We start from the raw sequence: 15,107 nt of genomic DNA on the forward strand, positions 1-15,107 counted from the left end.
CACCCCCGTCCCCCAAGCACCCAGTCCTGTTCCAAGGCTGGGGGAGAACTCTACCACACACTCACCACAGTGCTGAAGTCCGGGACCTGCCACAGCAGCCAGTCTTCATTGAGGGTGTACAGGGCTTTGCAAGTGATGACGTCCACGGGACCCTTGTTAATTTTCTGGTTCAAAGTCGTCACCAGCAAATAGAAGGGTTCTCCAACCGTCTCCTTGAAAAAGAGCAGAAAGGGACAGACAGCGTTATGTGGGACCCACTGCCCTTGCCAAAGAGTTCAAGTTACAGGAGGCCATGTTACTGAACAGTCAGCTGGGATGCTCCTCCCGGAGGCTGGAGAGGAAACCACCTTCCCTCCCCGGCACACCCAGCTGCTCTCACGCTCAGACACTGAGGCTGAACTGGGGGCAGCCCACAGCGGCTGCGTCCTGGTGTGTGCACTTTCGTGGGGTACCTGTGCCATCACTTGGCTGTGCCTGTAGCTAGCAGCGGCAGATGTTTAACCTTTGTTTACAGTCCTGTTTAACAGCCCTTTTTCTTTTTAGCACACTGCAAATAAACACCATTTTCTAAAATGCACACAATTGGCTTTGCTAAATGAAGGGAAGCCCATCTCAAGTTTGCTGACAAGGATGATATTTGGTGTCATCATTTCACAGAGGAAGTGGCCTCTGCAGCCTCCTCTCCTCCCTGGGTGCAAGCTAGGTCTCATGCCCTCTGCAGACACAGGCCGCCAGCCCCACCAGACAGCCGAGCTGCAGCAAGACCACACTGACAGCTCAGCTCAGCTCCACTCGGGACCAGAGCTGGCTCCCAGCTCCCAGGCTGGTGCTGAACTTTCTCCATCCTCATGGCTTCTTGCGCTTCCCCCTGTTGTCCCCTGGGGCCCCTCAATGTGGCCCCTTTGTGCTCCAGAGGGCCTTGAGCAGCCCAAGGGGAAGGTGTGAGTGGTCCTGCCTCTGTGAGCTTGAAGACAGTATCACGTGCTGAATAATAAACCTTCTCTGATCAACAGATACTAAAGCAGTATTTGCGGAGGAAGAGCTGGGCCAGAGCCAGGAAGTCAACCCACCTAGGTGAGGATGAAAACTCAGCCTGTGCCAGGGCTGGAAGCAGGAGTCCAACAGCCCAGCGCAAAGCCAGTGCCTCTGTCTCCAAAGGAGGGTTCTACCGCCTTGCTTACCTGCTCCCCCTTGAACAGGTAAACGGAGACCTCTTTTAAGTCTCTTGGGACCCCAACCCTCCCCCGCTAAGCCTCTGTCTACACCATCCCACGTCAGCCTGGGGTTTCCCTAGCCACCCTCCTCCTCCTCCACTGTCACTTGTCTCTCCTGACAAACCGGCTAGTTTCTCCCTTAAGTGTAAGACAGAGGTGAATGTTAGAAACTTTCCCAGGTGGGGAGATTGTTGGGACTAGTACATGACATTTCAGTTCTTATAAGAAACTTCCTTTATTTAGTGGTTCACAACTACACTGCTCCAGCTCCGGCTCCCCCCCACCCCACCCAGTGTCCTAACCACATCCCTGCAGCCCCACTTCTCTCTTTTCCTCCAGCACACATCAGGACAGGGCTGAGGGCCCGGTGAGGGGCGGTGCCCGCGGGGGCTGGAATCTGGGGCCAGATGGGCCCTCCAGAGCTGGTGCTGGGAGAGTCGGGCTCAGTGGGCCCGCTGTCAGGAATTCCCCAGCGTCCAGATGAAGAGGAATGTTTCATCTCACACTGTGGCCCACACCGATGCTTCTAATTTTAAATCATCACTACCGGAAGCTGAGGGCTTCTGGTAGAGTATTCAGGTGGCCAGGACCTGCCTTAGTTCAGCACCACCCAACAACCCCTGCACCCCCACACCCTTATATGCTCTGTGCCCTCTGCTCCCCCTTAACCTCAGTGGCCTCTGGTATTTCTTAATGTCTGCTAGTCGTTCCAAGAGTTTTACCTTGTCCATCACCTCGATGTCTTTACCGTGCTGACTCGCTGTATGGCACACAGTTTCCTCCAGCCCCGGCACTTTGCTGTAAATACCTGCACTTCACCCTTCCTCGGGGTCAAAGGCCCTCCCAGCGTGGCTGTGCCACAAATTCTTGGATGGGCACTAGGCTCTTCCATGTCTACTGCAAAGGGTGCTGCTTTGTGTTAATGCTTTTGTGCTCTTTGGGTAGATGCCACGTGGGCCCCATGGTAGGCCCCATGGTAGGCCACAGAACCAGCATGTCTGAAGGGTGCCCTGGGCATCTGGAGTCTCAAAACCTTCCCAGAGGAGTCAGATGTGCAACTGGCTTCAGAAACCACGGGGCCATGGGGTTGCTGTCACTACTGAACCAAGTTCCAAGTTCGTCCTTATCTTATCTGACCAGGGTGTACCCAGCCCCAGGGAGGGGGACTGTGAGAGCGTCCACCTCCCCTGCTGCCAAGCCCCTTTTCCTCCTGTGCCAGAGCTAACCCTGGCCCTTCACCGTCCTTGCCTCCATGAGACCACACTCGGCTTGGCTGAGCTGGGCTTCTGTGTCTGTGTGAGCTCACTTCTGTGAGAAGGTGCCTGCCAGAAAGCAGGAGGGGTATGACTAAGAGCTCGCAGCCTGGGTGCTGTTACATGCCAGTCGTGGGATCTGGGGAAACATGCATTCGTTCTGTGTCACAATTTCCCCCACTGTGAAAAGTGGTCACCAAGTCCTTACCTCACAGGATTAAGTGAGAAAAGGCAACCAGAGCTCTTTCCATGGTTTCTGGTACATTCAATACATGGGAGTAATTCTGGTTACCCACAAAGCCTTGGGGGCCGGCCCAGGGGAGCTCCTGAGTACTCAGAGCTGGTGGGGTCTGATCAGCAACATATGGAGTAGGAGGGCTGGGAGGGTCGCCCCTCCCCAGGGCACCAGGTGGGGGAAGTCAGGCCCTCCACGCCAGATGGGCTATTTCACTGAAAACGAAAGTATCGCCGACTGGCTCAGTGCCTCTTCCTCCCCGTGAGTGTGCCACCCCCTCACCAACCCAAGTGCTCAAGATCCTCTTGAATCAGCACTGCGAAATCTTGACCCAGAATCCTCTGCTCGAGGGGGCTGTTTGGGCTGGGAGCCCAGACTTTCTGAATGCGTTGCGCCCTTAGTGCCCAACAACAATAGGAGCAAGCAGCCGACCAAAGGATTCCAAGTAAGAATCACAAGATCCTTGCAGAAAGAGCTGGCAAAAAATTTATAACCAGTGACCACATTCCTCAGGGCCACACACCAACAGGGGCTGAGATGAATTTAAAGCCTTGGCCTGTGGCTCTTAGCAAGGCTCCCAGTTCAGTGCTCCAATCCCCCCGGGGCGCCCTAATGCACAATTACCTAGAGGAGCCTGGCAAACACGGATTTGCAGGTCTGCTCCCCAGAGCTTCTGCTTCAGTGGTGGGGCAGAGATCTGCCTTTAAGACTGAGCCGCAGAAACAGGTGAGGGTCCCGTTGCCCCACTTAGAAGCAGCTGTGGCCAAAGCTGGGGTGGTAGGCAGCAAAAAAACGTTCGACCCAGAAATAACCACTCAACACCTTCCCAAAGCGTATGATGATTTATACCAAGTAAACAGAAGAGAAGGCAGATTTCATTAATCTTAATAAATGGGGATTGCCTCGGGAGAGGAAGGGGTTGGTAAAAAAAAAAAAAATGTTATGCATCTACTTGTAAGATTGCATTAAACATTAAACTAAGCACGGTCTATTTAAAGTGCTGCTTTTGGGTCTCAACTTAAGTAGCACTGTTAAAACCTGTGGCATAGCAGTGTATCTTATTCAAAGTTTAATTAGATTTCGGGACTAGCTACAAATACACAATTATGCAGTTTTGCTGGAATCTGGATGGCTAGTGAAATTAAAGGAGGATAAGAACCTTCTGAGCCAGCGGCCTCAGAGGGCTGAAGGAAGATTGGGTTCAACAGAACACTCTTCTTTTCCTATTAATATTTTAGAATCATAATGTCCAGCATTCGCGGTGAGCCTGCTCAGTGCTCAGCAACCGCATGCATTTTGCATTTTCTCATCTTTGCTTCAGAACAGTCCTGAAAGATTCTTCCTCCAGCTCTACAGGCTAGAAAGCCAAGGCTGACAGAGGTGAAGACACCTGCCTGGGGCCTCCAGCAAGTGGTTAAGTCTCAATTCGGACCAAGCAGCAGGCTCTGGGGCCCGTCTGTGCAAAGTTCGCATTCGGAAGATTTCAAGATTCAATTAGATGGCAATCACATTTCTATAGTCATTCCAACAAAGTGAACTCATGGGGCGGGCGGTTCTCTGGGGACTTTCTTTAATGTGGAATGACTGGTTGGAACTGAGTGTAATTAGCTTACAGTGTATTGGTAGGTAAATGGGTATTTCTAAGATGCTTCCGAGGCCCTGAAAACATGGTGTTCTCTTCAGCATTTGAAATACTCCTTCTACTCTGTCCATTTTCTTAAATGGACTGACCAGGCTCTGGTGTTAATGAGCGTTAGTGATACAAAGGTGGTCTCCACAGTCAATGGGTATACAATTTCAGTCATGCTAGATCCGTAAGTTCTGGAGACCCGCTGTATAACATGGTGCCCAGAAATAACACTGCTCTGTATGTTTAAAAATCTGTGAAGAGAGTAAGTGTCACGCTAATTGTTCTTATTACAATAAAATTTTTGAAAAGAGAGAAGTTTACCTGAGGAAATTCTAAGCAGATTACATCAGCATAGGCTAGTAACAGAAAACATTTCCATTTTCCCCTCCATGTGCTCCCGATAAGGGCCCAGAATAAAGGCGGGGAAATGCTGACACCAGGGACCTCAGGACTCATCCTGGCAAATACAGCAGCGCTAGCTAAAATTAGTCCCCTATTGTCTTACCTCTGACACTGACCGTGGAGGTGACACTTACCCGAAGAAAACCAGACAGGCAGACAGACATCCAATTTGTGAGGAGTTTTTCGACCACAGACTCTGTACGCCTTAGCATGAGCTTGGGCTGCATGTTACTGGACTGTTCCATCAGATCCCTGGTCAGCACCTCCAGGATGCTGGTCAGGTAAACAAGCTTGGTTTGCAGTGCAATGGTTAAGAAGGAGGCAAATAGACACCTGTTTAAAAAGAGGGCCTTGGTTACAACAGCCAAGATGTAAAACAACCTAAATAAGTGTCTACCCATGCATGAATGAAGAAAATGTTACATGTATACACGTGAGAGAGGAAGAGAAGGAGAAATGGAGGAAGGGAGGAAAGAAGGGTGGGGGGAGGGAGAGGCCCAAGAAAGAAATACTATTCAGTCGTGAAAAGGAGATCCTACCACTTATGAAAACATGCTAAGTGAAACAAGTCAAAGAGAAAAAGACAAATACTATAGGAATACACTTATATGTGGAATCTAAAAAAGAGACAGAGAAACAAGCTTATAGAAAAAAATCACATTTTTGTTTACTAGTGGCAGGGAGGATAAATTGGGTGGAAGTGGTCAAAGGCTCTAGTCCTAAGTACGGGATATAATGAACAACAGGAAGGTAACTATTAACTCTGCTGTGAGGTCTATTTGAGTGAATCCTACAACTCATGCAAGGAAAATACTTTTGTTTTCCTTTTTTGGTACCTACGAGATAATGGATGCTAACTAAACTGGCAGCAATCATTTTGTAATCTAAACGCCAGGTCCTAATTTGGTGCATCTTAAAGTGACACAGGCCATTTGTCAATTATGTCTCAATAAAACTGAAAGAAAAATAGAGATATACACAGATGACAAAGATACAGACAGAAAAACAGAGCCCTGGTTCATGAGATTAACCATTAGCTGTGGCTCAGCTCACCACTGATGGTAGATTCTAGCGGGGAGAGTGTGTTCTGCTGTGGGACTCTTTTCCATATCTAGGTTTCAGCCCTTTGTTCTTGATCCATGAAAACCACACACCAATGTGAACTTCAGGACATTTCATGTATTTTCAGCATGTATACTTTCAGACCAATTGGGAAAAAGAAGTGAAAGCTCTCGAATTTCTAAGGTGTTTTTACGAATAGAGAATAACACTTCTGCTTTTTTGATTTGGCACTGGTTTCTTTTCTTGATGTTGGGGTTTTTCAGGGATTTTTTTGGGGGGGATGCTTATGTATGGATTTTTGAGAGAAAATGTGCATGACGGTAGTATGATCTGACTACATAACCACCCCATCTACATAATAAAGTCTACTTAAGTCTCTGTAAGTCACCCCATCTGACAGTCTTTACATTAGTGTGTGCTTGTAAAAGGCCAGGTTTAGGGGTGACCTGAAATTAAACAAGAAGCTCAGGTTTTACTTCTACTCAATGGCTTTGAATACCTAAACAAATGAACTATTACCTGTCCTTCACCGAAAAGTTCTTCTGCTTTTCGAGGGTGTGGATGACGGTAACAAGGAAACTTTTATTACATATTAGCGCATCCAAAGCGGTGAGACTTTCGTTCTTGTCACTGGCATCTCTGTTCTGGAAAAGAAAATGTATGTGATATAGTAGGATATAATAGAATAAGGGATAGTTATAAGAACTTAAAGTTAGAAAGCAGATCCACAATGGGTTTTCCAAGACAATGAATTATTTAATATCGAATTCATGATCCAAAAAAACCCACGATAAAAATTCAAAGTAATAATGGAGATGATGATGATGATGATAACACTATGAGAGTCAGGCAGTCTTGGGCTAAAAATGAAAACTTAGAGACTTACATGCATATCTTCAGTGAAGATGTGTGTGAAGCCACCTGACTGAGAGGAAGGAGACACTTTTATTATTCATAACATCCAAAGGAAATGAATAGTGTATTTTTGTTATAATACCCAAGTCCGTTTTAATAAAGTAGAAACACTATTTGCTAATCTTAAGAGCCCCTGGGCTTATGCTCACAGCATATCCTTCCATTCATAAATAATTATTCAGCTCTTAAGAAACGCCAATGAATTCTGAAGGCCTCTAGGAAGAATAGCTATCGTTGCATCTGTCCTGTTTTGGGAAGGTGAAGGCACCTCACACTTGGCAAAAAGTGACTCAGGGTTACCGAAGTGGTCCTCCCAGATGAAGCAAGGCACAGACCGCCGCCCGTCAGCGATCCACCTCTGAGGACACACCTGCCTCAGGCCAGCTCTTACTGGCCTCCCCTCGGCCAGGTGTACTGTGTCCAGACACAGCGTCACGCTGGGGCCAGTGGCGTGGGGTGACAAGGACCTGGAATCTGGTGCCCACCCCGGGGGGCTCCAGGCTTGGCAGGATCACCTTGGCCCACTTTTTAAGTTTCTGTGCCTGACCTGCTCCACCTGCATATCAGGCTTCCCACCTGGCAGACTTGGTGCGCAAGTACCACGGATGAGCACAGAGTAAGCGCTCGAGGTCAGCTGGACTGTCATCCCTAAGTTACGACAAAAGGGGCCTCCGGGTGCTGCCCCACGAGTTCCTGAAATAAGTTTATGTGCTGGGCTGTGTGGCTCCTTGAATGTAATCTTTTAAATTTGAGTTTTCTTTTTAATGTATTATAACTCTTACTGGAATGAAGTGATTAAATTTTAAAAGCATGCTGAGTTAGGCCTTCAATGAGTCAACAGAATGAAAGCATGAAGTCAAACTTCAGATTTCTCTTTCTCTCTCTCTTTTTTACACATTTGGTGATCACTGAAACCTTAGGTTATTTTTATATCTCATTAAAGTAAATTTCTTCTGCAAAGAATTATTGCCTTATGGTTTCTAATTTGTTAGGCCAAGCAGAAGAACTCAACCTATTTTGGAGATACTCCTTTCCCTAGTAATAAGCAGAAAAAGCAGATCTGGTTTACACTGTAGTTACCCATATTTTTCTGCTGAACTAATGCTGCGTAGACAAACAGCCGAAAGAGATGACTCTTGACCGTAAGTGGGGAAATGGCCCTGTCACCGTGGGCTCTAAACTGCCTTCCTCCTTTCATTCAAATTTCCTTTGCTGGGAGGTTAGATCCTCTCTGCTCACCTCATTCTTCCATTTTTTTTTGCAGTAACAAAGCAGCAAGGCTTTTCAAGCCAAAACCAACCAGGGTGGGCCAAAACCACAGTCTGGTAACAGCTGGGTCTCCGCAAACCTACAAGTTTCCTCTGGATCTTGCTGCTGGCGTCCGGGAGGGGCGACCCGCCAACTCTCCCTCTACCATCCAACCTGCGAGACTTCAGCTGTGGCTCCAGGTGCATCCGCAGAGCCACAGGTGTGGCTGCAGGTGTGCCAGGATGCACCTGGTACCTCAAAGGCACAGGATGGCCCGCTCCTACCAGAACGTGCTCCTGCACTCTCTCCCTTTCCTTATTCTAAATTCACTCTCAGCTTAGATCTTTTTGATGAGGTTCGGGTCAATATTTTTCTTGCTCTTCTTGGTCTTGCCATCTAACAACTCCTTTGTCATCAGTTCTTACAGGTTTCCTAGTCGCCTGGCACACCGCACGTAACCCCGAGTTAAGTCCGTCTGGCTTGCCACTCTCTTCTCCTACTGGAATGCAGCATTGTTCTGGGCACCGTTTTTTTTTTTAAACACTCCACTTGTAACAGTGTTCCTTTGCATTCATCGCTCGATCTTGCCCTTGATTACTGGATTGAGAAGATAGGAAAATTTCTTTTTCAGGCCACAGATTACTGTCTTCAGCACTCAAGGGCAATCATTAACTGTAAAAGCCCATACAGTGCTCATGTTGATGGTAGAAATCTGTTATTTTATTGCTATTAAATTCTTAATGGGGACCTCAGCGAGCTGGGAAACGGGAGCAGGCAACCTCTGCTAGGCTCTATGAGGTCGTCCTGTCTCAGGGAACTGGGCTCCTTCCCTGGCAGGGTTCTGCCACAGAAATGGACGAGGTGGCAAATGTACATCACGGTGGCTGGTACTCTTGGAGGATAAATGTAAAAACATATGAGGGTGAAACGCTTAAGTCTTACAGTCTTGAGCCACAACTAAGGCTTCAAAACAACGAATATGGCAGGTGTTTTTCAGTCACACCCCAACCTCCAACAACATCACTTATCATGGTGTCCGCTTCTAGAATTATAGAAAAAATGGAACTTGCTTATTGCCTGTGTCTGGCTTCCTGCCCAATCCAGAGAGAAATTCTGGTACACTAAAGTGCTCCTTTGGCCTGGAGGCATCTCTGGTTTTGCTTAGAACTCTAGATCTAAATCATGGGTGTTGTATTCCAGAGAGTGGGCCAATCTGTGGTCAACACTTCTGGACAAAAAGGGGCAATATGGAGGAGCTGGGATGCCAGGAACAGAGGTGAGGACAGGAGGATGAGTGTACCTCTCCAGAGGTGTGGGGGGTACATGACGAAGGCTGAGTGAGTGGGTGAGAAAATGGAGGTGTCAGAACATAAGTGAGACTGAAAACCCAAAGGGTTAAGGCAACTACTCCTCAAATCCCAGAGAAAATTAATTCATCATCTTGTGCAGCTATTCCTACTAAGTGAGGATGATACGAACTGAGCAGGTAGCGAGTAACTGCTGACGAGAAACATAAAAACTCTACATGGCTAAAAGTAGCCACTCTCAACTCAAATTCTATACATGTCTACTCTCTTCCACTGGCTGGTAGTAGTTTTCAGTTCCAATTGAGAAGTAATAGTGAATAATCTAGTAGCTGCAATGGAAGTCATGCAGAAACACAATAAATTGGTCAGCCCACAACCTATTGATTTTTAAACAAACCAGCTCTCTTCTTAGCTACAAATTCAGTTCTAAGCTGGTAGTAAAATAAAGCAAAAATCATCACTCCGAACTTCTGTCCCTCCTAGGTTTTAGCTACTGAACAAGGAGTAACTGGCAATGACCCATCACTGCTTTACATCCTAATCAATCTAATTAATAATTATCTTCCTCCCTGCTCTGCTCAAACTTAAGACATGTTTGTGTCTCAAACCGAGGACATTATCTACAGCTGCCTTGGCAGCAAACACCCGTTCTGACAATAGCAACAAGCACCTTCATTATTATTCAAGACTCAACCTTAGGAATATGATCAATGCTCTTTTACCTCAGGGAAGAAAGTTCTCAGAGCAAAATGTTTGTAGTCAAGGAAGGGAACAGTTCCAAAACTATCAACCACATCCAATTTATCCATCTGCAGCTCAGCAAAGCCTGCAAAACAGAATCCCAAGAGCAATATTTTAACTCAACAAACAATGGATAAGATCTTCTGCTGTTTTGTCTAATGCGGAGTGTGACCTTGGTTTTCATTAAAGAAGAAACAATAGATAATTACTTGGTTGGCTGCAAAGAGGAGCTGAAATAAAACACAAAAGCCAGGCCCAGACCCTGCTGCTCAGTTGCCTTCTATTATACAAACAGTTCTCATTACTGTGGCCAGCTCCATTAAAGTGTAAAAATAAAAAAAAAAGCAATAAAAAAGGCTTGTTTTTCTACAAATAAAATTTTGGAGCCTACCATCACGTATCTCTTTCCGGAGCTCGCTCTCCAGGAGCTCCAGCTGCTGGCTCTGTTTGCGACTTAGCTCCTTTGACTTGTGCCTGGTCACCACCACGGCTGCTGAGGAAACACAGAGCAGCGTCAATGGACAGGTTCATGGAAAACACAGAAGGGAGAATGAAGACCAACAGACAGAGAAGGAGAAAGGGAAAGAGGGAGAGAGAAAAGGAGGACGAGAGAGAGAGACAGAGAGAGAGACATGAGGAGGAAGAGAGGAGGAGAATGGGGGGAAGAGAGAGAAAGAGACAGATAGAGAGACAGACAGAGAGAAGAACTTAAAAAGAGCAAAATTCCCAATGCAGGGTGACTCCTAAGAGGAGGATGCTAAAATGCCACAGGAAAAAAGATTCCAAAACCCCTTCTTATCTTAAAAGTAAAAACCACAGGCCTCTTCGATGCTGTAAGGGGTTAAGTCTCAGCACGGTGAAGTTATCCACAGCCACTGTAGCACCGAGTTCGATCCCTGGCCAGGGAGGTGACCCACATGGCACAGCAGACCTCTCCTGTCTCACCTGCTGCTCCCCTCAGCAGTGAATTTCAGTGAATTCACCTGTCCAGCTCCCCACTGTCTCTGGTGAATCCTCTCACCTCCCACCCCACCTCTGGTGTATACTTCAGCTCTTGTATACATACATAAATAAAATAAATAAATTGTTTAAAAAAAAAAAAAAGCAAAAGCCACGCCTTTCCCCTCTGGGCCCACACAGAAGGGTGGTGAGGACCATCCCACCACGCATGAGGTGGAGACCAGACAGGCCCCAGGGGCAGCCGCAGGCCATCCATCCTTGAAGTGTGCCCAAGAAGAGCACCCCTGGGGCACTGAGAGACCCCAACTCTGCCTCAAAGGAGATGGCTGCTCCAGGTGTGTGCGTGGTACCAGGCTCAATGAAGCTGATGAGGCCAGAGATGCAAGGAGCTGCCCACACCATATCTGTGTACAGTGTTCCAGAACAATCTCGAGGATGATGACTCACCAAGCAAGCCATGCACACTGTCCCCACCCCACATACCTGTCACCACTTTCAAAAACCTACAGTCAGTCAATGTGGACAAGAAACAGACTTAAAAATCCATTACTCCCCCCCGCCCCCCCCCCCGCCCAAAAGGTAAAAACTAAATCAAATAACCTTCCCTTGTAGCCAAGGATCCCAGTTGGCTGAAAAGTAATGAAACAAACCAAGTTTCCCTACAGCTATGGGGCACTTATATTGTTCCATTCTTTTCTAATGTTTCTAAACATCCATGGAGAAATCAAGTTGAAGAGCAAAAAAAGCCCCACAGAACCCCAGTTAGCTACCTAAGTCAATCTGCACTGGTCAAATGGGGTGATGTGATGAGGGGTTCACCACGAACCCTATTCTAGGTTATTGCTTCTTTTCCCAGTTCACCTTGCTTGTAACTGCTGTAGGGGTAGTAAGCTGAACAGGTTCAGTCCTCTGCCTCTTATTAGCTGTGTGACCTTGTGTCAGGTCATTAGCCTCTCTGGACCCTCACTGCCCAATCTGTCACAGAGCCTATGTCACTATGATGTACAAAGGATCATAAGAAGCACCTCGGAGAAAGCATTTACAACATGTATTTTAAAAATAATTCTCAGCCATGGCCAACAGCTATTACTGTTCTAAAATGCTTGACCACTTTGGACAGAAACTTCAAGATGAAAGGGCCCTGCTACCAGGAGGTGCTAGTGAAGCTGGAGGAAACCAAATAAATACAATCTCTGGACCACATCACAAAGTCAACAGTCTCTGCTATCATGTGCCTGGTGCATCTCCAAGAGAAGGGTGGTGCAGGCAGTGGTTCCAGAATCCACTTGATCACGAAACCCGTATTTCTATGGACAACACTCATGACTACGGCTCCTCAGGCTGCAATCTGAGCATCTCTGGCTCATAGCTACCAAGGGAGCTGACAGGCCACATCCATAAAGCCGCAAATGTCTCAGGGCTGAAACCTCCAGAGGAAGCTGCCGTGAGGGTGTCTTGAGGGTGGCAGGCCCAGGCCAGGTGTGTTTACTGTTTTCATGGATGTGACTGACAGGATAATGTTGGCCCTCACTCAGGCTGCCGAGTCCTAGGATCTTGATAGCAAAAGGGTGACAATTTCGAAGGGTTTTGAAGATGCAAATGAAGCCAAAAGCAATGTGTCAAACTGAGCCAGCTTCCCCTCAAAGGGCCTGAACAATCTCTGCACACACAGTGAGGGAAGAGAAGAGTCCCATCTAGGCCAGGAAGAGAGCAGACGCTGTCAGTCTCATAAAGTGGACGGGACTCTAGAAGACCATGTACAGTTACAGAAAGCAGCAGACTCTGAAATGAGAGCCCACATTTGGCATGTCCTGGGAGCCAGCAGCAGCTAGGATTTATGAAGATATCCCGTCTACTTCTGGATTGCAGATACATAAGGAGACAACTCAGGTAGAGCATAAAAATATCTGAAATGGCCATTAACAGCACGAAACAGGATCTCTGCAAGAGTTATTCATTCCGTTAGGCAATTAATCATACCCTCGCTGGACTGGGAATTAACACACTAAAGGACCAGACTTTATCTTCTCTAACTTCAGAGACTAGTACAATATCAGCAATGCAACCAATGCCCAATAAACAAAAGGCAAATAAATGGTTGTGGGAAATGGGTGACTGAAGAGGAGACATGAGCGTATTTACAGACGATGTCCGAAAGGCGATGCCTGTGTTAAATCGAGGAATACAAAGTGCTATGTTATCTCTTTTCCAAGAAGGAAGAGGGAAAGACTTACAACGAAAGTCTCAGAACAAGAGGTGACAAAATAAATGGCTAGAAGGGCCAAGGACATAAGTGGCCTGGGTGGAGACACTAGGAAGGGGTAGAGACTGTGGCGAGAGCCCCATAAGCACATTTTCTAGCCAGGGCTAGCGACTGCTCAACTCCAGCAGATGGGTACTGTGGAAAAATGGAATCTATGACCCAGGTCTTCCAAATTTGTGAGATAGTTTAAAAAGTTTAATCATGTAATTTTTAAATATCATTGACTGCTTCAAAGTTTTGGTAAGTGCTGTGTAGGCCAAAAATACCAGAAAAACAAAACCACATTGATGGTCCAGAATGAGTCACTGAGAAAGCACCACAGGAAAGTTGTCCTAGGATGAATCTTGGAACATTTTAATAGATGGTATGGATCGTATTTCTGAAATAAAATTTTGCCAGGAAAGGCAGGGCTGGGAGTGGGGGTGATGTTTGGTGGGGTGAGAAGGCAGGACTTGATGACCAAGTTCTTGGAATCCAAAAACCCAGAGGAATCTTGGGGGAATAATATGAACACAGGACACTTGTTTTCCACTTCAAAGAATCAAAACAGCAAAGTGGACTCTATCTCAAACACTAAGATACAACCTTTGTAAATCCAGCTTTTTATTAATGAAGCACCCTTTCAAAAAATTGTTTATAAAGACTGTTACAGGTACCTATTACTCCTGTCCCAAAGTTTTGATTTGGGTTTTCATCCATTAATACTTAATTAAAACCAACAGCCCCTGAAAGTTGGCCTGCCTGATGAGAAATCCTAGGGAATAATTTCTCTGACAAAATTAAACACTGCACTTACCGATAATGACAATCAACAGCAAGACGGGAAGCACAATCAGAAAATACCACATGGAAGGGACGGATTCCTGCTCGACGTCCAGGTCCAGGTTGCCCAGCTTGACCTAACGGGACCAAGTGTCATTAGACACCATCGAACTGGGCACCACAACTAAGGACACAACCCCCACCATCCCCTATTGTCTCCCCAACACACAAAATGAGGTGGCAAGCTAGGAAGGATATTTGAGTTCAGCGCTCTCTGACACAGACTATGTATGTTTTTGAGCAAAGCAAGAACATTCTCTGTGCCTCAGTTTCCCGCTGTATCAGTTGACAGGGAGAACTAGACACAGATTTTCCACGTTGGCCCTCTTTGTCCTGGGAGGGGGCTATTTCAAAGGCAGGAATGGGTGCATGAAGAGGTGGTAACCTGTGGGTGCTGAGTCCTCTGTCACAACTTCTACTGAAGGAATTAATTTGACCTTTATCTCTTGTGTTTCTTTGGAGCATGCGAGCACACACAAACACAAACACACACACTCACAGAAGAAGTGTCCGGGAGTGAACCCAGTTTAGCAAGAAGGCCTGGATGATCCCTGAGGTCCTCTCCCAGTTTTAGCATTTTGAGGTTATAAAAACTTTGTGACTTGTAATCACACCTTATTTTTACAGTGACGTCCACACCAATACCAAGGTCCCTTTCCAGCCTGGAAGCCACGACTGCTGCGCACAGGCATCTTAACAGAGTGGAGCATAAGTCTGGACCCACACGGCCCACCCGATCCCCAAGCCGCGATCTGTGCCTGCCCCCCTCAGGTGCCACAGGACCCTGAGTGACCACCCAGTCCTCGCTGTCCTCACCTCTGCAGTGACTGTGGACAGGGCCTGTCACAGAGGCTAAAGACACACATGTTGTCTAAGCAAGCAGGCTCCTGAGAGCCCGCTTAGAAGCCCTCACAGGCTCCCACACAGGATCTTTGCAACCTGAGGTTTCTTGGTGTGAACAGTGGACCCCATCTAGCCCATGGCTCACCTGTCCCTTCCTCAAGGAAGAAAAGTTCAAGGTTGAGCTGTTCTGCCCCTCTCCTTCCCAGCTCCAG

General features: G+C 47.0%; 1 protein-coding gene across 1 annotated transcript in view; it reads right to left on the minus strand.

Annotated features, from left to right (window-relative positions):
* The window catches only part of PLXNC1 (plexin C1), a gene marked incomplete at its 5' end in the record, with an annotated part of 137,266 nt that overhangs the window by 32,938 nt on the left and 89,221 nt on the right, over nucleotides 1–15,107 (minus strand). Inside the window, 7 exons of the mRNA XM_012735138.1 lie at nucleotides 66–212; nucleotides 4,869–5,067; nucleotides 6,316–6,440; nucleotides 6,683–6,721; nucleotides 9,989–10,092; nucleotides 10,399–10,497; nucleotides 14,027–14,129. Of these exons, the coding sequence (XP_012590592.1) occupies nucleotides 66–212; nucleotides 4,869–5,067; nucleotides 6,316–6,440; nucleotides 6,683–6,721; nucleotides 9,989–10,092; nucleotides 10,399–10,497; nucleotides 14,027–14,129 (816 nt within the window). The remainder of the gene's footprint in view (nucleotides 1–65; nucleotides 213–4,868; nucleotides 5,068–6,315; nucleotides 6,441–6,682; nucleotides 6,722–9,988; nucleotides 10,093–10,398; nucleotides 10,498–14,026; nucleotides 14,130–15,107) is intronic.

Source organism: Condylura cristata, unplaced genomic scaffold, assembly GCF_000260355.1.
Source record: "Condylura cristata isolate star-nosed mole 26May11 unplaced genomic scaffold, ConCri1.0 scaffold00004, whole genome shotgun sequence".
In the NCBI taxonomy this organism is placed as follows: domain Eukaryota; kingdom Metazoa; phylum Chordata; class Mammalia; order Eulipotyphla; family Talpidae; genus Condylura; species Condylura cristata.